Raw genomic sequence first — 25916 nt, 5'->3', positions numbered from 1 at the left:
GCTGCAACTTCTCTGTATACAACAGCATCATCCGCGAAAAGCCGCATGGAACTTCCGACACTATCTACTAAGTCATTTATATATATTGTGAAAAGCAATGGTCCCATAACACTCCCCTGTGGCACGCCAGAGGTTACTTTAACGTCTGTAGACGTCTCTCCATTGATAACAACATGCTGTGTTCTGTTTGCTAAAAACTCTTCAATCCAGCCACACAGCTGGTCTGATATTCCGTAGGCTCTTACTTTGTTTATCAGGCGACAGTGCGGAACTGTATCGAACGCCTTCCGGAAGTCAAGAAAAATAGCATCTACCTGGGAGCCTGTATCTAATATTTTCTGGGTCTCATGAACAAATAAGGCGAGTTGGGTCTCACACGATCGCTGTTTCCGGAATCCACGTTGATTCCTACATAGTAGATTCTGGGTTTCCAGAAATGACAATATTACGCGAGCAAAAAACATGTTCTAAAATTCTACAAGAGATCGACGTAAGAGATATAGGTCTATAGTTTTGCGCATCTGCTCGACGACCCTTCTTGAAGACTGGGACTATCTGTGCTCTTTTCCAATCATTTGGAACTCTCCGTTCCTCTAGAGACTTGCGGTACACGGCTGTTAGAAGGGGGGCAAGTTCTTTCGCGTACTCTGTGTAGAATCGAATTGGTATCCTGTCAGGTCCAGTGGACTTTCCTCTATTGAGTGATTCCAGTTGCTTTTCTATTCCTTGGACACTTATTTCGATGTCAGCCATTTTTTCGTTTGTGCGAGGATTTAGAGAAGGAACTGCAGTGCGGTCTTCCTCTGTGAAACAGCTTTGGAAAAAGGTGTTTAGTATTTCAGCTTTACGCGTGTCATCCTCTGTTTCAATGCCATCATCATCCCGTAGTGTCTGGATATGCTGTTTCGAGCCACTTACTGATTTAACGTAAGACCAGAACTTCCTAGGATTTTCTGTCAAGTCAGTACATAGAATTTTACTTTCGAATTCAATGAACGCTTCACGCATAGCCCTCCTTACGCTAACTTTGACATCGTTTAGCTTCTGTTTGTCTGAGAGGTTTTGGCTGCGTTTAAACTTGGAGTGGAGCTCTCTTTGCTTTCGCAGTAGTTTCCTAACATTGTTGTTGTACCACGGTGGGTTTTTCCCGTCCCTCACAGTTTTACTCGGCACGTACCTGTCTAAAACGCATTTTACGATTGCCTTGAACTTTTTCTATAAACACTCAACATTGTCAGTGTCGGAACAGAAATTTTCGTTTTGATCTGTTAGGTAGTCTGAAATCTGCCTTCTATTACTCTTGCTAAACAGATAAACCTTCCTCCCTTTTTTTATATTCCTATTAACTTCCATATTCAGGGATGCTGCAACGGCCTTATGATCACTGATTCCCTGTTCTGTACATACAGAGTCGAAAAGTTCGGGTCTGTTTGTTATCAGTAGGTCCAAGATGTTATCTCCACGAGTCGGTTCTCTGTTTAATTGCTCGAGGTAATTTTCGGATAGTGCACTCAGTATAATGTCACTCGATGCTCTGTCCCTACCACCCGTCCTAAACATCTGAGTGTCCCAGTCTATATCTGGTAAATTGAAATCTCCACCTAAGACTATAACATGCTGGGAAAATTTATGTGAAATGTATTCCAAATTTTCTCTCAGTTGTTCCGCCACTAATGCTGCTGAGTCGGGAGGTCGGTAAAAGGAGCCAATTATTAACCTAGTTCGGTTGTTTAGTGTAACCTCCACCCATAATAATTCACAGGAACTATCCACTTCTACTTCACTGCAGGATAAACTACTACTAACAGCGACGAACACTCCACCACCGGTTGCATGCAATCTATCCTTTCTAAACACCGTCTGTACCTTTGTAAAAATTTCGGCAGAATTTATCTCTGGCTTAAGCCAGCTTTCTGTACCTAGGGAAATGCCAGCAAGGAACAGGAAAAGACACCAGGTACACTCAGTGTATGTGCCTGGGGGGCTCATTCAACATGAAGAGGCAATTCCAGCAGCCACCGAGACAATACGGTGCAAACAACTGCAAATTGTGGCAGAGGCCGGAACAAATGATGCCTGTCATCTAGACCCTGTGGTCACATTTGGGTTATCCCAGCAATTGGCAGAGAAGGTTGAGATGACCCACCTTGCGCATGGAGCTTCAACAAAGCTCACAATTTGAAGCATTGTCCCCAGAACTAATCCTGGCCTCTTGGTTCTAAGTCGAGTGGGAGGACAGACTTTGACGTTCTGTGATAAGCTAGGCTGCGACTTCCTGGACTTGCGCCATAGGTCCCTCTAAATGGGCCAGGTGTGCACTACACATCCGAGATTGCTACAATGTGTGTGGGGTGCATACAAGGAATTTTACAGTTAGGTGATTCTCCATCCAATTCAGATAACATAGCTGTAGGAAGCCCAGAAGTATCAGTGTAAGATCGAAAGAAATGCCTCCCAAGCATGAGAGCATTAAAATTGTAATGGTAAACTGCCAAAGCATTCACAATGAAGTGCACATAATATTACACGCAGGAAGCTAGTAGAGTACTGAAATTGATAGCAATGAGATTTTTGGGGAAAATTTAAGTGTATATCGAAGGATGGGCAAATGGGAAATGGAAGTGGTATATTTATTGCAATAGGCAATAAATTCAATTCCACTGTGACATAAATTGAAGCTGCATGTGAGACTGTTTGCGCAAGTCTCATATCAGGGGTGGGCATAAAATGGTAACTGGATCCTCCTATCGCCCACCAGGCTCATCTCTGGATGTAACCCAAAATGTTAGATAAAACCTTAGTTCACATGTGCATAAGTTCCCCAGTCATACTGTAATCATCAGTGGAGACTTTAATCATCAAACAACCAATTGAAAAAGTTACAGTTTTGCTAGTTGTGGGAGTCATAAGATATCCTGTGAAACATTACTAAATACCTTCTCTGAAAACTACCTAGAACAGATAGTTATTGGATGTAATGGCAACAAATAGACCTGATCTCTTTGAGGATGTCCACATCAAAATTGGTGTCAACGACCATAACGTGACTGTGGCAGCAATGATTACCAAAGAACAAAGGACAACTGAAACTAGCAGAAATATAAATATTCAGTGAACTAGATAAAAGTTCAGTAGCGTCATATCTCAATGAAGAACTTGAAACTTTCAGAACAGGGCAGGAGTATGTAGAGGAGTATGTACAGGAGTATGCACTGGATAGATACATACTCAGTAGAACAGTTCACAATGGGAAGGACTCTCCATGGTATACAGTCACTGTAAAGAAACTTCTACGGAAACAGAGGCTAATACATGAAAGGTACACAACAACGGTTAGGGCTACAGATAGAAAGCTGCTGAATAAAGCACGTTGGCTTTCAAGAGATCAATGTGTGAAGCCTTCAATGACTACCATAGCAGAATATCGTTGTATGATCTTTCACAAAAGCCACAGAAATTCTGGTCACATGTAAAGGCTGTTAGTGGCACCAAAGTTAGTGTCAAGACTTTAGCAAAGCAAAAGCTGAAGTGCTTAACTCAGTTTTCAAATGTTTCTTTACAGAGGAAAACCCATGAAAATTGCCCCAATTGAATCCTTCTACCACTGCAAAGATGAGGGAAACCAGTAGTAGAGCCAGTGGTATTGAAAAACAACTGAAATCGTTAAAACTGAACAAAGCTCCAGGGCCCGATGGAAACCGTATAAGATTTTATACAGAATTTATGGCTGAGTTAGTCCCTCTTCTAACTACACTCTATTGAAGAGCCCTCAAAAAAAAATGTGTTCAGTTCTTGTGAAAAATCACAGATCAAATATGTCTACAAGAACAGTGGTAGAAGTATGCACAAAACTACTGTCCAATATCCTTGACATCAATTTGTTGTACAATTTTAGAATATATTCTGACCTCAAACATAATGAATTATCTCCAACAAAATGACCTCCTCCATGCCAACCAGCACGGATTTCGAAAAAGTCAATCATGTGAAACCCAGCTCCCACTTTTCTCACATAACACACTGAAATCTTTGGATCAAGATAATCAGGTAGATGCAGTATTTCTTGTTTTCCAAAAAGCATTCGACTTAGTACCACACCTACGCTTATTGTCAGAAGTTTGATCATATGGGGTATCAAGTGAAAATTGTGACTGGATTGAGGACTTTTTGGTAGAGAGGATACAGTATGTTATCTTGGGTGGAGAGTCATTGACAGATGTAGAAGTAACTTCAGGTGTGCCCCATGGAAGTGTGTTGGGACCCTTTCTGTTCATGATGAACCCTTGCAGGTAATACCAATAGTAACCACTAACTTTTTTGCAGATATATTTTGGTTAAATGTCAGCATCAGTCTTAAAGATTGAAATCCTGTATTTTAAAGATTGATTTCGGTCACTGTGTGACTGTCTTCAGTGCATACTATTCGAACCTTCTAGGCCCATATCACAATAACACAACATTTTCTATAAAGGTGTAACATGCACTGTGATAATTACTTCTACCAGGTATCTTCACTTTTACTTCATACAACAGTTTTGAAATTACAGAAGAATGTATCTTGTGACCTTCATTGCTGCCAATTCAACATACAGACGACGCAGATGTAGATGACGCAGCTATCTATAATGAAGTACTTTCTGACAGAAGATGCATAAATATTCAGTCAGATCTTGATAAGTTTCGAAGTGGTGCAACGACTGGCAACTTGCGTTAATTGTTCAAAAATGTAAAACTGTGCACTTCACCAAAGGAAAAAAAACACAGTATCTTATGACAATATCAGTGAGACACTCTTGGAATTGGTAAAATCATGCAAACACCTGGGCATAACACTCTGTAGGGATATGAAATGGAATGATCATATAGGCTTCGTCGAGGGTAAAGCAGGTGGTGTACTTCGATTTATTGGTAGCATATTGGGAAAATGCAATCAGTCTACAAAGGACATTGGTTATAAATCACTCATGCAACCTATTCTAGAATATTGCTCAAGTGTGTGAAGCCCATATCAAATAGGACTAACAGGGGATATTTAACGTATGCAGAGAAGGACAGCATGAGTAGTCACAGGTTCGTCTGACCCATGTGACAGTGTTACAGTGATGCTGAAGAAACTGAACTGACAGATTCTTGAAGATGGGCATGAACTAACCCAAGAAAGTCTACTAACAAAGTTTCAAGAACCAGCTATAAATGATGACCCTCGGAATATAGCACAACCCTCTACGTACTGTTCACACAGGGATCAATAGGACAAGATTAGAATAACTACAGTATGCACAGAGGCATTCTATACATGAATAGAACAGGAAGAAACCATAATAACTGGTAAAACGGGAAATTCCCTCTGTTATGCACTTTGCGGTGGTTTGCAAAGTACAGATGTAGGTGTAAAAGACCAGATAAATTTAATGCAGTAAAGAACTCCATACTTTATAAATTCAATACTGCAACTGCCACTAAAAGAATACATATACTATCAGATGAAGAGCTGTGAAAAGCCTCAGATTCTAATTGGAAATGAATGTAATTTTTTTTTGTTTGTTTTAGGGCACAAAAATAACTAGGGTCATAGGCGCCCATGTCAGGACCATAGAACACGAAGACAAAAATTGAGTTAAAAAATGACTACACATTAAGCCCAATTGACACAAGGAAAGACAACTAAAAACAGGAACTAGGAGAAAGGCCCATAAAATACACCATAGCGAAACATAGGTCCTGAACTAAAGATTAAATTTCCTTTGCTATATTGCTATGACAGATAAAAATTAAAAGGCGGTCAACAGCCCAAGCATCGTTAGAAAATGGCCATTAACTCAGACAGAAAACATAAAAGAGAATGTAAGTGGTTAAAGAATGGGCATTCCCTCAGCAAATGGTGAACCGTCGAAGGTTATGGACAACGAGCACAAAGTGGTGGGAGGTCATCACTTAACAAATGGCGATGGCTAAAAAGACCAACCTAGGTAAAATGCTCTCTTTATGGTGAGAGGGCTGAGAGAAGGTCGTCCAAGCTTCTGGGAGAAGCTTGATTCCCCAGAGCTTGTTCCCATGAAGGAAGGACAAGTGGTGATGCCAAAGTAACACCGCCTACAGACAAATGGCAACACAGAGATCATTGGAAGGAATGGAAGTAGTAGCTGGCCGAGGTACGAGGACTGCAGCCTTGGCAGCAGCATCAGCAGCCTTGTTTCCTGTCACACCGACATGACCAGGAACCCACATAAACATCACAGTGGCTACATCAAGAGTGAGCAAGTGACAGCCTTCCTGGACACGTTGCTCTAAGGGATAGACGGTGTACAACACACAGAGGCTCTGAAAGGCAATGAGAGAGTCAGAGCAGATGAAAAGCCTGTGTCGTCACATGTACTGCATGGCCTGCTGTGAATACTGAGCAGTGTTTCGGAAGCAGATACCAAAAATCATTGGTGCCAATGATGAAGGCACACCTGACACCACGATCAGTCTCAGAGTTATCAGTGTACCCAAAGGTACTATCAAAAAGTTCCATGTGAAGGTTGTGAAACTTAAGGTGATAGAGCGAGACAGGAGTAGTGTCCTTAGAAAGTGAATGAAGATCAAGTGAACACACACTGCAACACGAAGCCAAGGTGGTGAAGGATTCACACCCATCGGCAAACTGGCAGGTAGCATGAAGTTAAGCTGCCAAAGCAAGAGCCAAAAGCAAACTCCAAGATGTAACGGAGAATAGAAATGTGCCCCATACTGGGGATCAGAGGAAACATCGAAGAAGAATGGGTGGCCAGGCATGGCAGATGAATGGAATGCGTATCTGCTGAGGAGAAAGCCACGGAAATATGATAGCAGTAGTTCAAACTACTGCATACAGACTCTTAACCAAGATAGTGTAAAAGGCGCCAGTGGCCAAATGGATGTCACAATGGTGAATAGTACTGAGATGGAGTAAGAAGGATGTAGAGGCATAAACGAAAAACCCATGTAGTCTAGTTTCAAATGGACAAGGGACCTATACAAACAGATGAGGGTGGTCTGATCCGCTCCCCAGGAAGTACCGCTGAGGACACGGAGGACATTCAGGGACCGCATACAGCAGGCAGCCAGCTAAGACATGTGGGAGGACCAAGAATGTTTCTTATCGAGCATGAGTCCCAGGAAATTCATTGTTTCACTTAACAGAAAATCAACAGACCCTAGATGTAAAGATGGTGGAAGAAACCAATTGCTCCACCAGAAATTGATAGAAACAATTCTGTCAGTGGAAAAATGAAAGCCATTGTCAATGCTCTTTGAGTAAAGGCGACAGATACTGCTGGAGATGCTGCTCAACAAGACAAGTTCGTGGTGAACTACAATAGATCGGAAAATCGTCAACAAAAAGGGAGCCGGAGATGACCGGCGGCAGACAGGCCATTATAGGGGTAATGGTGATAGCAAAGAGGACAACACACAGGACAGAACCCTGAGGCACACCATTATCCTGGATAAAGGTGTCCGACAAGGCAGAACCTACACATACCTTGAAAATTCAGTCTTTTAAATAATTCCTGAAGGGAATGGGACATACGGCCATGGCAGCCCCAAGTGTAGAGTGTATGAAGGATATCAGTCTTCAAGCAGGAGTCATAGGCTTTCTCCAAATCGAAAAATGTGGCCAAAGTTCCACAGAAATCCATTCATGACATAAGTTGACAAAGTGAGGAGATGGTCAACTGCAGGACGGCATGCTCAAAATCCATACCATACAGTGGTTAGTAAATTGTAAGACTCGAGCCACCATACCAGCCGGGCATGAATCATACTTTCCATCACCTTGCAAACACAGCTAGTGAGAGAAATGGGGTGGTGACTAAAATGAAGGTGTTTGTACTTACCAGAATTAGGTATGGGTATGAAAGTGGCTTCATGCCAGTGTCTGGGAAACATGCTTTCTGCCCAGATGCAATTGTACATATGAAGGAGAAAGTGCTTGTCCACAAGAAATAGGTTCTGCAACATCTGAATGTGAACATCATCCAGCCCTGAGGCAGAGAATCGGGATGAAGTGAGAGCGTGATCTAGCTCCCTCAGAATAAACGTGACATTGTAGCACTCACAATTCTGAGAAGAGAAGGGTATTGCTCGAGCCTCCTCCACTCGTTTCCGATGGAGAAAGGCAAGATAATAGTGGGTGGAGCTCAAAATCTCTGCAAAACAGTGGCCCAAGGTGTTGGAGACAGCAACAGAGTCCACTATGACACCATCTGTTACTGTCAAGCCAGAAACTGGGGAATGGATCTTGGTACCAGAGAACTGTCAGAGGTTAGCCCACTTGACGGACGAGGGAGTGAAACTGTTAACAGAACTAGTGAAGGAAATGCAGTTAGTGATCTGCTAACCCTAAGAATGAATGCAGCTTGCCACTGTAGGATTACGGATAAAAACATGGAGAACTCATCACCGTGTGCAAATTGCATCGCGGCACGCGTCAGGCCACCAAGGGAGCAGGACACAGCACAGTGAAGAGAAAGTGTGAGGACTGGAATGTTCTGCAGCAATTAGGATAATGTTTGTACGATATTCTGCCTGGTCATCACAACTGGGGAAATGTTGTTCATCGAAGGTCACCAAGGAGGAGTGAAGCCTCCAGTCAGCTTTAGAGAGCTGTCATTTGGGTGTGCATGTAGGTGGATAGGAGTCAGCAAATGGATAGCACACAGGAAATGGTCACTCGAGTACTTAAGAGAATGGGCCACTCGAGATGACTGGCAAGCAGGGCAGTGCAGAAGGAGAGGTCCAAAGGGAATAGGTGTGCTTGGAGTCTGAAAGGAAAGTGAGTGCTCCCGTGTTAAGGCAGATGCGGTTAAATCAATTGAGGTCAGCCAAGAGGACACCTCATGGACAGGTTCTGGGAGAACCACAAAGAGGATGGTGCGCATTAGTCACTGAATAGCAAAACGGGGCGAGGGAGCTGCCCAATAAGCTGGAGGTAGTCTGCCCTGGTGACACTGAATTATGGAGGGATGTAAACAGTACAAAGGGAAAAGGTCAGGTGAGGAAGCAAAACGCAGCTGCAAGAGCTTGAAGCTTGGTAGTCAGGGAGATGGGTTGACTATGATCATCATCCTGGATAAGCAGCACAACTCCCCCATGAGATGGAATGCTGTTCTCAGAGGGAGTGGGCAGAAGGTCAAAGCAGATAGGGAGGAAATGCAAGAGCTCAAAGCAGTCTTGAGGATGCAATTTTGTTTCCTGGAGCCAAATAACAAGTGGTTGCTGCTACGCCAAGAGTGGCTGTAAGTCATCTTTGTTGGATTGAAGGCCATGAACATTCCATTGGAGGAGAGTCATGTTGAGGAAAGGGGAGCAGTGAAAAAATGAAAGTGTGCCACCTCAGCGGCTGCCAAGTGCCAGCCTTCAAAAACTCACTGCTGCAGGGTACAGAGGCTGGAGGATCCTGCTCCATGCAATCTAAAGAGGTGTTGGAATTCTCCTTCCGTCGTTCTATGGAGTCCAGGGCAGAAAAACGGCTAGTGGTGCGCACTGGCGACATGGTGGTCAGCCGGGAAAAGGTATCACATGGTGACACCATTGAAGAGGATCTCCAAGTTGGTGTAGGAGAAGACCGTTCGCCTTTTCTTGATTACTTGGAGCCTTCCCATTTGGCAGAGGCAGATTCAGATCTTTGTTGGCTGTAGGGACGTATGAAGTCTTTGTGGGAGTACACCTTTTCTCCTTTCCAGCCTGCCAGTTGTGTAGCAGGTGACTTTGCCCCTTGAGGCGAAAGTTTGGTGACTTGTTGCAAAGCTAGAAGAGGAGATGGGGATGTTACCACGACACTGGGTGATTTTATAACCACAGTGCTGTGTCTGAGGTTGCATGTCTGCGTGGCCATGTCATTTGTGGAGTGGGATGTAGCATGCACAGTACTGTAAGTGCCAGATGATAGACCACAGGGTTTCCGACTAGCTGACAACTTGCGAACAACTGGGTAAGGCACTTTTTCCTTCACCTGTATCTCTTGGACGCCTCACTCATCAAGATACACGGAACAATCTCGAGAGGAGGTGCCTCGGTCGCCACTGCAATTGATACAGGAGGGAGGAGGAGGCAGACAATTGCCCTCCTGAGCATGTCTACCACAGGATGCATTTGGTGGCTTTGATTGGGGGGGGGGGGGGGGGGGGTCGACAGGATGTTTCAGTGTGGCTGTAACGACCTGCTTTGATCTCTAATGGAAGTACCATTCTATCAAAAGTGAGAAAAAGAGTGTGTGTGGGTACTAAGGATGCATCTACCTTTCTCATCACCTGATGGACTGCAATGGCACCCTGACCAGAGAGGTACGTATGGATTTCTGCCTCGCTCAGACCATAAAGTATCCTAGTGTAAATAACACCATAAGAAGAATTCAACATTTGATGGGCCTCAACATGAACAGGATAGCATTGGAGGAGCGAAGCTGCTAGTAGTTCTGTTTGAGAATCAGAAGTAGTCTCCAAAAGCAACGTACCATCGTATTAACGGCAGCAGGATTTCACAGGGCCAGCAACTGCATCAACACCTTTCTGAATAATAAATGGATTTACTGTAGCAAAGGACTGACTGCCTTGTATGTGAAAGCACAAGCAACCATGTTCAACTGGAAGGCTCTCGGAATCGTTAGCCTCATTCCGCTTATGTTTAGTAGACATTGACTCTGCTGGTGATTGGTTCATTGCGAGAAAATCCCCCATGATTGCCAGCACCTCCGATGGCATGCTCCTTCCAACTGGGGACCCCGTCCCCCGATCAGTAGGTGGCGCACACACCCCAGTTCAGACTTCCAAACACCTGTCAGAGGAACCAATCGACAATTTGGGAAGGTAGTAGCTCAGGCAATCACCCCTCCTTGGGTCTAGCCTGTACCAGGGGGTAGATGCGAGCCCTAACTGTCGACTCAGAGCTGGGAGTTACATATTACTCAGATACCTGTTCCATGTCAGATTCGTGGGTCAGCGTTCAAAAGCACACAGGGAGGAAGACGAAAAGAGAAACCTCAAATGCTGAAGCAGAGGAAGGACCGGAGAATGGGAACAAATAAAGAAAAAAAAGGAACAAGAAAGAGTGGAGAGACTTTTCTGATAGAGGCTACTGAAAATGCAGAACAAATTTCCAAAAACACCCCACACACATTGACCAAGGGAGAGGAAAAAGAATAGCAAGAAGACAGACATGTAGCACGGAAGGGAAAAAACATTGCAAAGGCTGGGGGCCCCTGGTAGCCAAGCACAAACCTGCCAAACACCAGTGAGCCCCGGGGAGGGGGCAGTGAGGGGAGGGTGGGGGCAGAGGTGTTGTTACATCAATAATCTGACACTACTGCTTGAGAGAATAAGGTTATGTCATTTGAAAGAAAAATGTAATACATAATCTTAGAGTCTAATAAGATTGCTGGTGGGTCACCATAATATCTTTCTTGTCAAAGATGAGTAAAAAAAAATTCGCTTCTCAAGGCACTCAATTAGCACACAGTTAAATAACAACAGCTACACAATCATTTAATTAATAATACTGATATTAATGTATTTGTAAAATTAAGGTATAATTAAGTCAATTAGTGAAATGTCTTTTGGGCATGTATTATTATTGTGTATGTTAAAATATTTTCACTGTTAATGTGGGAAAGCCAAATGTGAAATTAAATATAAGTGAATAATTCTAATACTGTATTAAACTGACTGTCACTAAACAAAAGATAATGATTTGCTGCCTTACGAGGTTTTTGACTTACCACATCTTAGGGGGGTCATTCCATGTCAAGTCACCCAGGCCTTGACACCAACCATGTCAGATTTTGATGAAACTTGGTACAATTACTTCTTTTATCATCCTGAAAGCACTTGTAAATTTTTTTTGCTCTATCTCTCATAGTTTTTTTTATAAATTTTTAAAGTTTTTAGATTTGGCGTTGTTTCAGCAGTCGGAACGTGTCCTCACAACTAAAAAAATTTGTATATTAAAGAATACTCAAGATATCAGTATGAAATTTTGGAATAAGTTTGTGTATTATATCTAAATGTTAAAAAACAAATCACCATAAATATATATTAAAATCTTCCAAATGGAAAAAAATTTACAAGTGTGTTTTTTTTATAGAAAGCTCAAATTTGTTTTAAAATACTCTTAATTGTATAGGCTATTAGACAAAAGAAAAATTATGTTGGCTTTTTAACCTGTTTTATAGTTATCTAATTTTTAAAATAATATTAATTGTATTTTAAAAATAAAAAGTACCAAGTGACTTAGACACTGAAAATAAGTTTTTGTCTTCTTGGAGTAACAATGTACGCTTGGATTTTGTTATGTTACTCCTGTGTTTTGAAGTAAAAAATTATTACAGTGTGAAATAGTGGTGGATAGTATTTTATTAAGTTTATTCGAACTTTCAGTAAGTACTGTTACTTAGTTTACAGAGATTCTTTTCCAATATCCTATAAAAGTAACCAGAACAGTAATCAGACCAAAAGTGAAATCAGTATGTCAGATATTCAAACCTGTAGCGTAGGGTTTTTTAAAAAATCTGACTGTTTCCAAACAACCTACACACCTTCAAAAAAGTTACAACCGGTATCTGAATTGAGTGAGGAAGAAAAAGATTTGATCCACTTACGATCTGGAATTAATCTGTGCGAATTTAAGAATATATGTTCACACCACAGCTACTACTTTTTAAATGTTTTTGAAAAGTATCAAACAACATGTGTAGACCCACTAAAAAAACACAAAAAGCCCATCAAAAAATTGTTGAGAAGTGTAGGCTTGGATCTTTCTAAACAATTACTGACAAAAAATATTAGCATAAAACCTGGACAAAAGCTTTGCTCAACATGCCGTAACTTTTGTGAGGAAAAATTAAGAGTTGAAGTCAATGAAAGTGAAACAGATGATGAAGTCATGGTTGAATTAGAATAATTGGAATCCAGAAATGAATCCCTCGTACAAACAAACATTGCTCTTGATAATTTAGGTTTAACACTGATAAAGCTTCATGGCTTGTCAGAACAAAGTAAAGGGTCTTATTTTAAAAGGAAGGTTAGCAGTATTGAAAAGATTGCAAAAAAAGGTGGTTTCAAAAGCATTAAAATATGATGCACCAAGTACTGATGATGAAAAGAAGATACAAGTGTGGTTGAGAAAGCAAAGGATTTTGATGTAATGGTTTCTCTTATGAAAGAGAAGATTTCATCTGTTGGGAGGTCTAGAAAAAATCCAGATTCTGACCTTGGCTACAGATTCCTGGAGTCAAAATAAAGTGATGAAAGAATTCAATGTAAGTGAGTACATGGTGCGACAAGCTAGAAAGCTAAAATCTGAAAAGGGTATTTTGGAAACTCCTGGTCCAAAAAAGGTAAAACTCTTTCTGAAAATACATTAAGACTTGTAACAGATTTTTATGAAAAGGATGAAAGTTCCAGAGTGCTACCTGGAACAAAAGACAAAGTAAGTGTTCAAAAAAATGTGTACATGCAAAAAAGACTCATTTTGCGTAACTTGAGAGAACTCTATTATTCTTTCAAATGGGAGAATCCTGAGGTAGAAGTAGGATTTTCAAAATTTTGTTTCTTGAGACCTAAATGGTGTATCCTTGCTGGTGCTGCAGGCACACACACTGTATGTGTATGCAGTATCCACCAGAATGTTAAACTATTACTGGATGCTGTGAAAATTGAAGAATCTTATAAAGACCTAATTAAGATGCTTGTGTGCAACGCGGAAAACCAAAACTGCATGCTACATCATTGCGACAGCTGTCCTGCAAATACTGCACTAACTGAGTACTTAAATGAAAAACTAAGTGAAGATTATGATTTAGAAGAAGAAATTGTAATCAGTCAGTGGGTTAACACAGACAGGGCAGAAATGATCGAAGAGTCTATCAGTGTTGAAGACTACATTTCTTTATTGGTTAGGTCATTGGAAAAGCTCACCCCGCACTCGTTTATAGCAAAATCCCAATCAGCAGCCTTTAAAAGATTGAAAGAAGACCCACCACCCAAAACAGCAATTATTGTGATGGATTTCACTGAAAATTATTCCTTTGTTATACAAAATGAGATCCAAAGTTACCATTGGAATAGAGGTGGTTGTACTCTACACCCAGTTGGAGTTTTTCTAAGAAATGAGGAAAACAATGTTTTTGTTTCCAACCACTGTTTTATTAGTGATGACCAAGAACATGACACTGGTTTTGTTAACTTTGTACAAAAAGAAATTACAAAGTGGCTGTCATTACATCATACTGACATTGACTCAGTTCACTACTTTACAGATGGTTGTGCTGGGCAGTACAAAAATAGAAACAGTTTTAAAAATTTGACTGAACACTTGAGAGACTTTAATTTGAAGGCCCAACACTCTTTTTTTGCAACAAGCCATGGGAAGTCAATTTGTGATGGCCTAGGAGGAACTATTAAAAGAATTTTAAGGAAAGCCAGTCTACAGCTTTCAGATGAAGAACAAATAATGACAGCAATCGATGTGTACAAGTTTTGTGAAAAAAATATTGAAAACATTCATTTTCACTTTACTGACAAAAAAGAAGCTGATTTGCTACGGTTAAAACTAGAAAAACGTTTTTCAGCAACCCGAACCATTCATGGAACAAGAAGTTTTCATAACTTCAAACCACTTCCAACAAACAACCTTGAAATTAGAAGGACTACAGATAGTGTAAAACCCTCCTTAGTCTTTTCTTTCCATTCTTCTTGTGATTGGGTTTGTGTTGAACCATCCATAAATAGCTATGTGGCTGCAAATTATGATGGTAACTGGTACCTTGGACTGGTAAAAACAATATTCAATGATGAAGAAGATGCAGAAATTCTATTTCTACATCCTTCAGGACCAGCTGCATCATTTTACTGGCCTGAAAGAGAAGATTCTTGCATAGTGCCTTTGGAGCACATAGTTTGTGTAGTAGACGCACCTCCATCAAGCGGCACTGGAAGAATGTATTACTTCAAAAAAGACTGTATCAAAAGAACTGAAAGCTCTTGGATGAAGTGGAAAAACAGTTTGAATCAGCATTAATGTTTATTAAAAAGACAAAATTACTCAAAAAATTCAATGTTTCAAGCAATCAGTTGGGTCGTAAGTACACTATCTTTGTACATAATTCTAATGTAATCTACTATAATTAACAAACATGTTAAAAAGCCATCATTATTTTTGTTTTATCAAGTAGCCTATATGTTTAAGAGAGTAAATTAAAACAAATTTGAGCATTCTATCAGGTCCGAGACCCTAGATATTGCAATTCTTATAAAACAAAAGAGTTTTTAAGATAAGCAATTTTAAAGTTTTGAATACAAATTAAATTTACCATTTCCAAAGGTTCGGAAAACGCAAAACATAAAAACTTTAAAAATTTATATAAAAAAAACTATAAGAGATACAGCAAAAAAAATTTGCAGGATGGTATTAGAACCATTTGAGCCAAATTTCATGAAAATCTAAGGAGGTGGGTGTAAAATTTATTTTTTATTGGGTGATTTGATATGGAATGACCCAGTAGCAAGTCCAATGCCATACAGACTATGCACTAGGTGCTGCACTTACCAGTAAAATAAAATATATTTTAATAAGTTCCCATTGGAACACCATCATGAAATTTGGCACACACATTAACAAACACACTAATGCACATTTTTAAACAAAAAATTAATTCCATTTTTGAAATATTAAAAATAATTTAATCTGGAAAAATTCAGCTTGTTATGAATACTACAAATTAGCAAATACATCTAAAGCTTATAAGAAACTGTAATAAAATGGTACAAATTTTAGGGATGCAAGTCAAATAGATTTTGAGATATGGTGATTTTGTAAAGTTTAAATATTTTGGAGGTTTTAAAAATCAACAGCTCAAATAAGAAAGATAAAAAAAAGTTAATTTGGGATTTTTCCTGCAAATTACAACTACTATAAATGTACAAAAAGTTATCCAACTCTGAGACACCAAGAACCAGACCCCTGGTTGATTTCACATGGACTGACCCTTTCAAGAATGAAATGATTTGATATTTTAACAATTATAATAATTTGTCTGGGGTAACCATTTCAAAAATTGAGATAAATTTAAATAGGAGTATGTTGAACTGTATAAAACCACCTGACTCATTATAAACTTTGCAACAGTCTACATTTATTAAACTGCTTGGTTCTATTATGAAACTTCCTGGAAGATCACAATCGTGTGCCGCATCGAGACTCGAACTCGGGACCTCTGCTTTTCTGTGGGCAACATTCATTTTCACTTTACTGACAAAAAAGAAGCTGATTTGCTACAGTTAAAACTAGAAAAACTTTTTTCAGCAACCCGAACCATTCATGGAACAAGAAACACGACTCACAACCCGCCCTCACAGCCTTACTTCCGCCAGTATCTTGTCTCCTACCTTCCGAATTTCACAGAAGCTTTTCTGCGAAACTTGCAGAACTAGCACTCCTGTTGCTACAGCCTGGAGGATGTTTCCAGAATGAAGTTTTCAATCTGCTGCAGAGTAAAACTTTATTTTGCTTGGTTCTGTGTGGTTTTTTTTTCCATTGATGTAACACAATGACACTCTCTCTGCTTGTCATTCTGAGAGAAAATGTGTCTCCTGAATATTGTGCACTGCTTTGTGTACTGGCTTTGTTCCACAAGACATATTATTGCTGTAAAGGAAGTCTGTTGTCAGAATTTTATCATATTTTGCCTCACCAATCCCGACAGCACCCACCTTTTAACTGCCAGTGATTCCACACAGGGTTTTTAATCAAAGGCAGGATAGTCCTTTTTGTTTCAAATTTCACACTGGTTAACCTAACCTATAGCACTTCCAACATTTCATAAACCAAATGGTTACCAGTTTTATTTTTGAAATAAAACTGTTTGCCAATACATACCTTCAAGAGGCAAAATATTTAGTGCCACTGTTACACATGAAAGTAACTGACACTATCCTGACCTAATAAAGAGCTTCATTGCCCCTCATTCTCAGAACAAGTGGGTCCCTCTCGTCATAGGGTGTGAGTATCCTGCTCTTATTATTTAACCTTCCACAACCTAACCCTTTCTCCTCCCCAAGGAAAGAACTAATAGTGCTGAGAACTACGAAGCAAATCTATCTCACTATTTTACAGCATCTACTAAGAAATTTTTCTTTTAAGGTGAAAATGCCATTTAGCCTATAGTTAATAATGTACAACATGACAAAGGATTGTATTGTTTCTTCAAACATTACACGTACCAGACTTTCTAAGATTGCAGTGTGCTCAGTTCTTACTGATGTCTTTCAGGGAGTCTAACCTATTCAAACAATTTAGTTCTTTCATTGAAAAATACGTGTAAATTATCCTTTTAGTGGTTTTCAAGCCATCTGTATAAACAGATGCAGCATAGCATCATTCAGTTAGGCAGAAACCAAGAGTTCTCCAATATCTGCATTGGTACCCCTGTCAACTATGTTGTGATGTCAAGGTGGCAGATGGGGCAAGAAGACGTTATTTGCAAGCAATTTTAAGTTTCTTCAGAAGCCAAATGTTTATAAACGAGTGCTATATCAAACTCCAGTATCACTGGACAAAACTCAGTATTAGATTCTGAAACTCTCGTCTAAAGGCACGGTTCATAAATTGGAATTCACTGCAGGCAATGTCCTTACGTCATAAACCGAATGCCATCTCACTGCAATCGCAAAGAGCATGCGCAGGGACAAATGCAAAAAGATGTATACCAGCATATATGAAAGAGAACCAAGCAACAGAATGTTATACAACAAAGCTAAAGCTGGCATCTGATTATATGAAGGGGATGAAAGTGTCAGAATTAAGAAAGGAGACTGAACAAGGTGGCGCGCACACTGGACTCGCATTCAGGAAGAAATGGTTCGAAACTGCGACTGGCGATCCTGATTTATCTTTTTCATGATTTCCCTATATCGCTTCAGGCAAATGCCAAGATGGTTCCCTCCCTTTTCCTCCCGACTGATGACCCTCGCTGTTAAGTCCCCTCCCCCAAATCAACCAGCCAACCTAAGAAAGGAGTTACACAAGGGAACTCCATTTCACCAAAACTATTTTCTGCAGCTTTGGAAGAGATTTTCAATCAGTGAAATGGGATGTGGTAGGAATTCACATACATGGATCTTATACGAACCATCTTCAATTTGCAGATGACCTTTTTTTTCAGATCCAGAAGACATTCAGCAAAGGATGGAAGAACTGAAGAAAGCAAATATGGCATCAGGCCTTAATATCAACTACAGGATGACAAAAATATTAAACAAACTGTATGCCAATATCAGAATAGCAACAGTTAATCATATAGTTATCGAAAAAGTTGACAAATCTGTATACTGCACTTAAGGCAGTTGAAAGCGCGCGCACACGCACGTACACATGCAAGCACGCACACACACAAACATGTGAATAAAAATGGTTTGAAGTTTATTTGGGAAATTCTGCGTAGTATTCAAAAGCACAGGTAAATTTTGAATGTAAGGAAGCCTACAACCAGTGTATACTGACAGTATCAACTTATAAACTGAAGCAAATGTGCTCAAACACTTCAAAAATTAAGGGCTGCCCACTGAGCAATGGAAATAATATAAGCAGGTTGAGCATAACATGAAGGGACAAAAACCACACAGAAAATGATAGGAGACAATACATAAATTGAGTGTGTGACAGTGACTATTTAAACAAAACTGAAATGGAAGTGAGCTGCCAATACAGCAATATTACAGGATGCGATAAGGACTAAGGAGCTTCTGTGTTGGTGTCTTTTTGATAAGGAAAAATTTTAGAGGACAACTAAATGGAAAACAGACTGACATGCAGGGGAAAAAAGCGAGACAAATTTGTTGCAACATGTTGAAGACCTTAATGTATGAAGAACTCTGGAAGATCCCTATATTTATCTGGCAGTGATAACTTAAGGCTAATAACAATAATGTAACAAAATTATGATATCAGAAGCCAATTAAAAGCACATGTAGCTGTTAATACATGTATATGTGCACCACACTGCACTAAAAAGCAGTTCGAAGTTCTAGCACCAATCCCCCTAAAGAAAAAGACTAGCTTTATTATTTGGGTGGCAAAATAACTGATGATGGCCGCAGTACAGAGGATATAAAATACAGATTGGCAACGGCAAGAAAACCATTTCTGAAGAAGAGAAATTTGTAAACATCAAACATGTTAATTGCTTCCCCACATTTATGTGTGAAATGTTACATACAAGACTACCTTACATTTTTCAATATGGTGCAGTTATAAACATTGCACTTCACCACTGGTCAATTTGTTACCACAAACACATTTTCTGCTTTCGCATTATTGGCTTTGCCAACTCACAACAAAACTGTCACTTTCCAGCCTAACCTAATCTCGGGCTGTGCTACAGACCAGTCTGTCACCTCATCCAAGATTCAAGGGGAGGGGGTTAGTCCAATGCATTACTTTAGACCATTTCTGTGTTTCATGCTGGAGGTGTGGCAAAAGCAAACAATACTAGTCATCTGAGACAAGCTTAGCATCTGATATACTTTTGATAGTCACTTTGTCAACTATGTAAATGGACGTATAAGCATATGGCAGTACTTTGATTGTGAGATGAAATATGACGTGCAAATTCAGAGTGACAGGGTCAAAAAGAAACAGAAATAACGCTGACCATCAAGTCAGTTTTCTAATTGTTTAAGGTCTAAAACAAATGATACCTGGAATAATAACTTTGTTAATTATGCAAACAGATTTTATAAATAAATGTACAAGCGATCTTCAAAGTTTGACATTTCTGTAACAAAGTAACAGCACAGCCCTGTAATAGGCTTCGTTTATACTTTGTGTGTTACTGCCTTCTGCGTTAAAAGCGTCTACCATCTTATCACTGATGATTAGCACTTGTCGGCAGAAGAAAAATAAACCATCTAAAAATGATCTATGCTTCCAACGCCACTGAGTGGTGCAACTTCGTTATTTACTCAGCTAGGTCTTCATCATGCTGATCAGTTCCATGTAGGGGCCATCAGCTCGAAAAAACATTAAACGGTGAGAGTAATTTGCAAAATCACTTGCAATCGATAGTTTATTAAAAGTCAATGAGAAAAAGACTTATTCATCATTAAGATTCAATATGTGGCGAGCGAAGTCACAAGTGAGCTCAGCAGCAACAAAGTTCTCGCAAGGCTGAAAACGACGAACTCAATAATATGCCCACTACAACAGAACTGCGGTCATGTATAATATAACAATCGCTAATGTGTTAACAAAATATCATAATGTAACACTCACTTTAAGCACGAAAACAGCACACTCAATCTGAGGCACGCATGGAAAAACATTAATTGATACAAGTTCTCAAGGCACTTGCTACTCACATTTGCCCTCCGCTGCATCAATGCTAACGTCGCCATTTTTTAAACTCAATACGTTCTTAAAATGATTTGTCCGATACAATTACGCCAATCACTGCAACAACAACATACAACAACTTTCCTAATCCTGGCAACGATAACAACAACCTAAGGTCTTTGACAATAGCGAAATCAAAGTTAATGGCTTTACAGATTTTCCCACGGAAATTCGCGTTGCTCCTAGCTTCCCGTAATTACAAGCGTGGAGTAAAACTAAACATTTATCCTTTAAATATGAACACGACTAAGCACATCGACATAACGATTTATTTTTCCGAAGGGTTTTTATTCTTTCTTTCAATCAAGGAAACAGAGTGTTTCTATAGTAATTCGCGGGGTTTCCACAGACATCAATTTTTTAATGCCCGTCCGCATACAACGATCTGTCTGCGCCAATGTCTGTGCACATCACATCTGTGCATATAGACGGTTGCATGTGGACAGGAAATTTGCGCAGATACGAGATGTACGCAAATCTGGAAGTTGGAATTGGAGGTTTGAGCGGAATTTCTCAAATCTGTGGATTCAAATCACATCTGCATAGAGACATTGGAGAGTCTGGACAGGAGACAGTTGCAAATCTATCGCTAAAACACGTATGAGTTAGCTGTTTGTTAACTCAGGTGTCTCTCTTCTATGTCTGCAGAGTGAATTTTAAAGAGGCAGATACACATTAGTGTTCTAGATAGTTCATTGCCGAATTTGTCGAAAATTATAGGAGTCATACATGTACGTGGAAAATTAAAAGTAGGGAATACAGCGATAGGGATAAGAAGGCAGCTGTTTATAATTCTTTAACAGAGAAATTACGAGCAGTTGACCCTATGGTAAACAGGGAACAGTATAAAATTAAAAAGAATACATTCGTTGCGGACTGTTTACCGCAAGCAGCTAAGCAAAGTAACGAAATCTGTTTGATCTGGTGCCTGGGGACTGCTAGCATACTTTCACTCAGTGCTGTCCTATGGCATAATCTAATGTGAACTGTGACAGTATAGAAAAAAAGAAGGCCCTATATTTGATCTCAATAAGAGTGTAGTCAGGACATTGCGTTAAGCTGACAATGGAACATCTTGAAACAGTGCCTTAAGGAACACAGTTATTATTACACTTTTTTACTTCCTAACATAATTTGTGGTTCATAACAAGAGTGATTTGGATGTAAACTGTAGAATTTGCTATCACAAGTACTACAGGTAAAACTTTCCAGATATATTATGAATCCTTGTCTAGAGTTCTGAATGAGATTTTATCCTCAATCTCAGTCGTCGAGTTCGCCCCACAGCTCGTGAAGTAAAATTATGTGTAAAAACGATCTTTGCTTAAGTGGCCACTATGTAGAACATTGTGATTTCGCTTTCTGTTTTTGACATTTTTTTGCTTGTTGTTTTTCACAACACAAGTTGTGAACACAGACCGTAATAGAATATCTGCCATTTCTGAATAACTGAAATAAACTTTGAGCTCACTATACGAGAGTGTGGTCGCTTGCTACTAAAATTTCTTTTCTGCCCCAAGAGATGGCAGGCGATCTGTGGGTTGGAACTTGGGTCATGTGAACATACCACATTTGCAACGATCTATTGCATGCACAGATTTTCGCTCATACATCTGCGCAGACCGATCGTTGCGTATGGACAGGCCTTTACACATGCATCCCCCACCACTACCCATACATGCACATTAGTGCAGGTTATGGCATTAAAGCTATGGCAAGAGTTAAATACAAGGAAGACTAAATCCAGGAATATTTTTTATGGAGCCATAAATAAGGGGCTATAAACACATTTACAAAAGAAATTCTCTAACACTGGAAGATGAAAATGCTGTCTGCTATGTCAAACTAACCAACAGCTGGCATGTAAATATCATCTGTAGAAAAGCCACTCCTCCAAGATTTTAGAATCTTATTGTATTCGTTGATCTAGGGATCTTGAATAATGGCCAGTTCACACTGGCTGTCATGGCACCATCATGTCAAGGTGTATTCACACTGTCTGTCATGTCAAGTCAATTGCAGTCATTTACCCCCTAGGGGGCTCACAACTCTTTTTGTGGATACATGCTTTTCTACCATGGCCTGCCAGCCTTTGCAGCACTATTTCTCTTTGTGTGCTGGAAGCCTGTACTTCCACTATCCCTTTCCCCTTCCTCCTTCCCATCAGATGATCTTTGTGGTGCAGACACTGCTTGGACCTGCTGTATGGTTTAGGATCCAAGTTTTCCATTCCACTTCAGGTGCTTCTACACTTTTTCATTAACAAATACACCATTCTCAATGTTTAGTTTGACCTGCCATCATTTTTCCAAAATTTTCAGAAGTGCAAATTCTGCAGGGAAGGTCGCCCATTGTGGTGCCTGTTTCACTTTTGTGCCTTTCCAGTTAGTCGGTATGCCCAAAACCCAGCATGGTAGCCATCCCGTTGCAATAGAGATATCAACTATCTGCTTGGTGGTAGCCCCCTGACCACGCAGGGGTCGCAATGTTGGTGACTGAGCTGAAACCACCCAATGTACGCCAAGGAGCATGTGCCCATCATGACTGGAGCACAGGGGCTCAAAGCAACAGATTACTGGCCAGGTGGCCATTGCTGAGGCTGGGTGGCATCCATAGGGAGGGCCCCCGTTCGGAGAAGATGGCACCATGGATGACGAGTTGCTCATGAGCAGATGAAGCTTTCTCCTGCTGGTGGTCATATGGCCCTAGCAGTCTCATCAGAAGGAAAGAACTCGTTCAATGCAGATAGATATGACCGCAAAATGTTTCCTTCATTGGCTACACTGGTGGAGGAATGTGAGGCTAAACAACAAGCAGAGAAGTACTCCCTTGTTTCTACAAGGACAGATGGGGATTCTGTTTTGGCCACAAAGTCTTCATTCTTTGTAGAGACTATTGAGGACAACTTTCAGGCATTATTTTCCATTGTGACCCCCTCTTGCAGTCGGATGTTGAGCAAAGCACCAACTTCGAGCAACAAGAAGTACACTTTGTCCGTCATATCCATAGGGGGCCAAATAACAATAGGGTTGCTCCTGCAGCCTTCATCTTGGCCTTTGAGGCTGATTGATTGCCTGAAATGGTCAGGATGATGGCGTAGCAATGTGACATGAAACTGTAGGTTCCACCCCCTATGCTGTGCTTCAAATGTATGAAATTCTGACTCATATGTTCACATTGTGAAGGCAGCCCAATCTGTAGGAATTGTGTATGATCATTACACACAAACATTACTTGCACTCCTCACTCTGTCCATATCAGCTATGGAAAGCACCATTCTCCCTACTCAACAGCCAGTGTTGTCTTTCAGGGAGAAAAAAAATGCAGCAATATAAGACTCTGTACAAACTGAGGCCAAGTAGAAGTATGAGTGTCTACATCCTGTGTGCATGACAATATCACACACTACAGCTATGAAAATGTCGCCTTCTCTGCTGATGGTACTCTCCTCCATTGGTCATCCTTCAACAAGTCCTCAGAGCTGCCCGATTATGCCTGACCCCTTGAGGGTTTGGGGATCTCCTCCTGCAGCTTCCCCCCTTCCCCACACCCACTTTGGGAACAATGGCTCGTCCCCAACTCTGTTTCACTCTCATTGGAAACGCTTCACTCTCTTCCAGCTTCTCACACCAGGAAGGGGTCCCTAGGGCTATTACCATCCAAGGATTCTGTCAGTCTGCAACTGGATACCAGCCATTGATGGAAGGAGTCACAGTCCTCTGGTTGTAGGGCTTCATATTCTTCTTCAGTCCCTGCAACTAATTCAGCGAATCCCTCCCAGTCACCCAAATCCCTAAGGAAAAGAAAGACAAAAAGAAGTCCTCTAAGATGAAGGAAATTCCAGTGGCCCCCTCGCCACCAGAACCATACTTTCTGCCTCTGTGGCTGTAGCAGCAGTCCCAGTGCCCCTGAGGCTACAGATCGCTCCACACAACATTTCTCAGATCCTATGTATGTTGATAACACCACCTCTCAACTGGTGGCACCTGGTGACCCTAGGACATTACCTGCCTCCTTGCTCCTTTCATTCCCTCACAGTTCACTGACAGCACGAGTCTCCAGTGGAATTGTAATGGTTTTTTCCACCATCTGGCTGAGCTGTGACATCTCTTCAGTTCATGTCCTGCTTTCTGAATTGCCCCCCAGAAACTTGATTTCCAGCAATGCAGACCCCTGCCGTTCGTGGCTACTAGGTTTATTTTAAGAATCATGCCGATTATGATACAGTGTTGGATGGAGCTTCCACATATGTTCTCGATTCTGTATACAATAAACTTGCATCTCTTAATACGACTTTGGAGGCTGTGACTACCCAAGTCAGAGAATTTCAAGATTTTACCATGTGTTATGTTTTTCTCCCTCCTGATGGTAGAATGTCTCAGAATATATAGTCTGAATTAATATCTCAGCTCCCTCGCCTTTCCAAATCTTGGGTGACTTCAGTGTCCGTAACTCTCTGTGGGGTGGAATAACGACCACTGGTCGTGATAAGGACATCAAAAACTTATGGTAGATCTCGATCTCTCTCTCTTTAAAATGACCTGTGTGTTAGCGACCACTCCATAATCTTCCAGTCACTCCCTCTGTGTCACTCCTATGGGCACCCACCCAGATGCTGACTGGTATATTTTCACCTCCACTATCATTCTGAGCACCTCACTACATGAAAGCATTGACGTGGCAGTTCAGGGTGCAACAGTACCCATTCTATCAGCAGGTGACTTAGAGATCTGTTATTCCTTCGGATCCTCCAATTGGAAGACAGTACCTTGGTGGACCCAGAAAATTGACTAGCCCATTAGAGATCACAGGCCGGCTCTCTAGTGCCATCGACTGAGCACCTCATTACCTTTTGGGGGGGGGGGGGGGACATCAAAAATTTAAAGAAATTAGATTTTTCAAAAATATACCTATTTTGTAGCTCACATCTCCCTGAATAGTTTGATGTTTAAAACGTATATACTTTAGACATTATAAGGCACATTATTTGATCTTAAGTGTACCAATATGCAGCGCCATACCCCCTTTGGACAGCATTCTTGTGTCATATGTAAGTGTACTTCGCTCTGTAGAATTCGAATGTTTATATTTGCGCCAGAGATTGTCATATTTGAAACAAAGGACTATTGATATCGATGCTTTCTCTGCTGATATCGACATGCAATGTTTTGATCTCTCATTTTGTTTGTTCTCTGTTTAAAATGCCTGCAGTATGGTGTTGTGAATTTCGAATTTTTTTCATTTGGCTGTGTTGTTTTGTGGTCGTTTGTGGCATGTGATTGCACAAGATGTCTAGAATTCGTTGCTTCAACCGTAAACAACGTCACCAGGGCAACAGATACCCAGCAAAGGTTGCAACAATAAATGTTACACCAGTAGCTCAAGAATGCAACCTCTCAGAGCCGGTAAAAAAACCATTGCCGAGTGCTTTTAGAAGGAAACTTGTTTTTGGTGCCAATGAAAATGGAGGCTGTGAATCTGAAGTTTTTTTTTTTTTGAGCTTTCTCTCA

The 25916-nt window shown here is 40.6% G+C and overlaps 1 protein-coding gene across 1 annotated transcript in view; it reads right to left on the bottom strand.

Moving 5' to 3' along the window:
- The window catches only part of LOC124544761 (splicing factor 3B subunit 6), a 33256-nt gene extending 12718 nt beyond the window's left edge, over window positions 1-20538 (bottom strand). The window contains exon 1 of the mRNA XM_047123439.1: window positions 20373-20538. Within this exon, the coding sequence (XP_046979395.1) occupies window positions 20373-20408 (36 nt within the window). The 5' untranslated portion in view covers window positions 20409-20538. The remainder of the gene's footprint in view (window positions 1-20372) is intronic.
- Between the last annotated feature and the right edge of the window lie 5378 nt (window positions 20539-25916).

This window comes from Schistocerca americana, chromosome 1 (genome assembly GCF_021461395.2).
Source record: "Schistocerca americana isolate TAMUIC-IGC-003095 chromosome 1, iqSchAmer2.1, whole genome shotgun sequence".
NCBI classification, from domain to species: Eukaryota; Metazoa; Arthropoda; class Insecta; order Orthoptera; family Acrididae; genus Schistocerca; species Schistocerca americana.
This window is presented reverse-complemented; position numbering and strand designations above follow the sequence as displayed.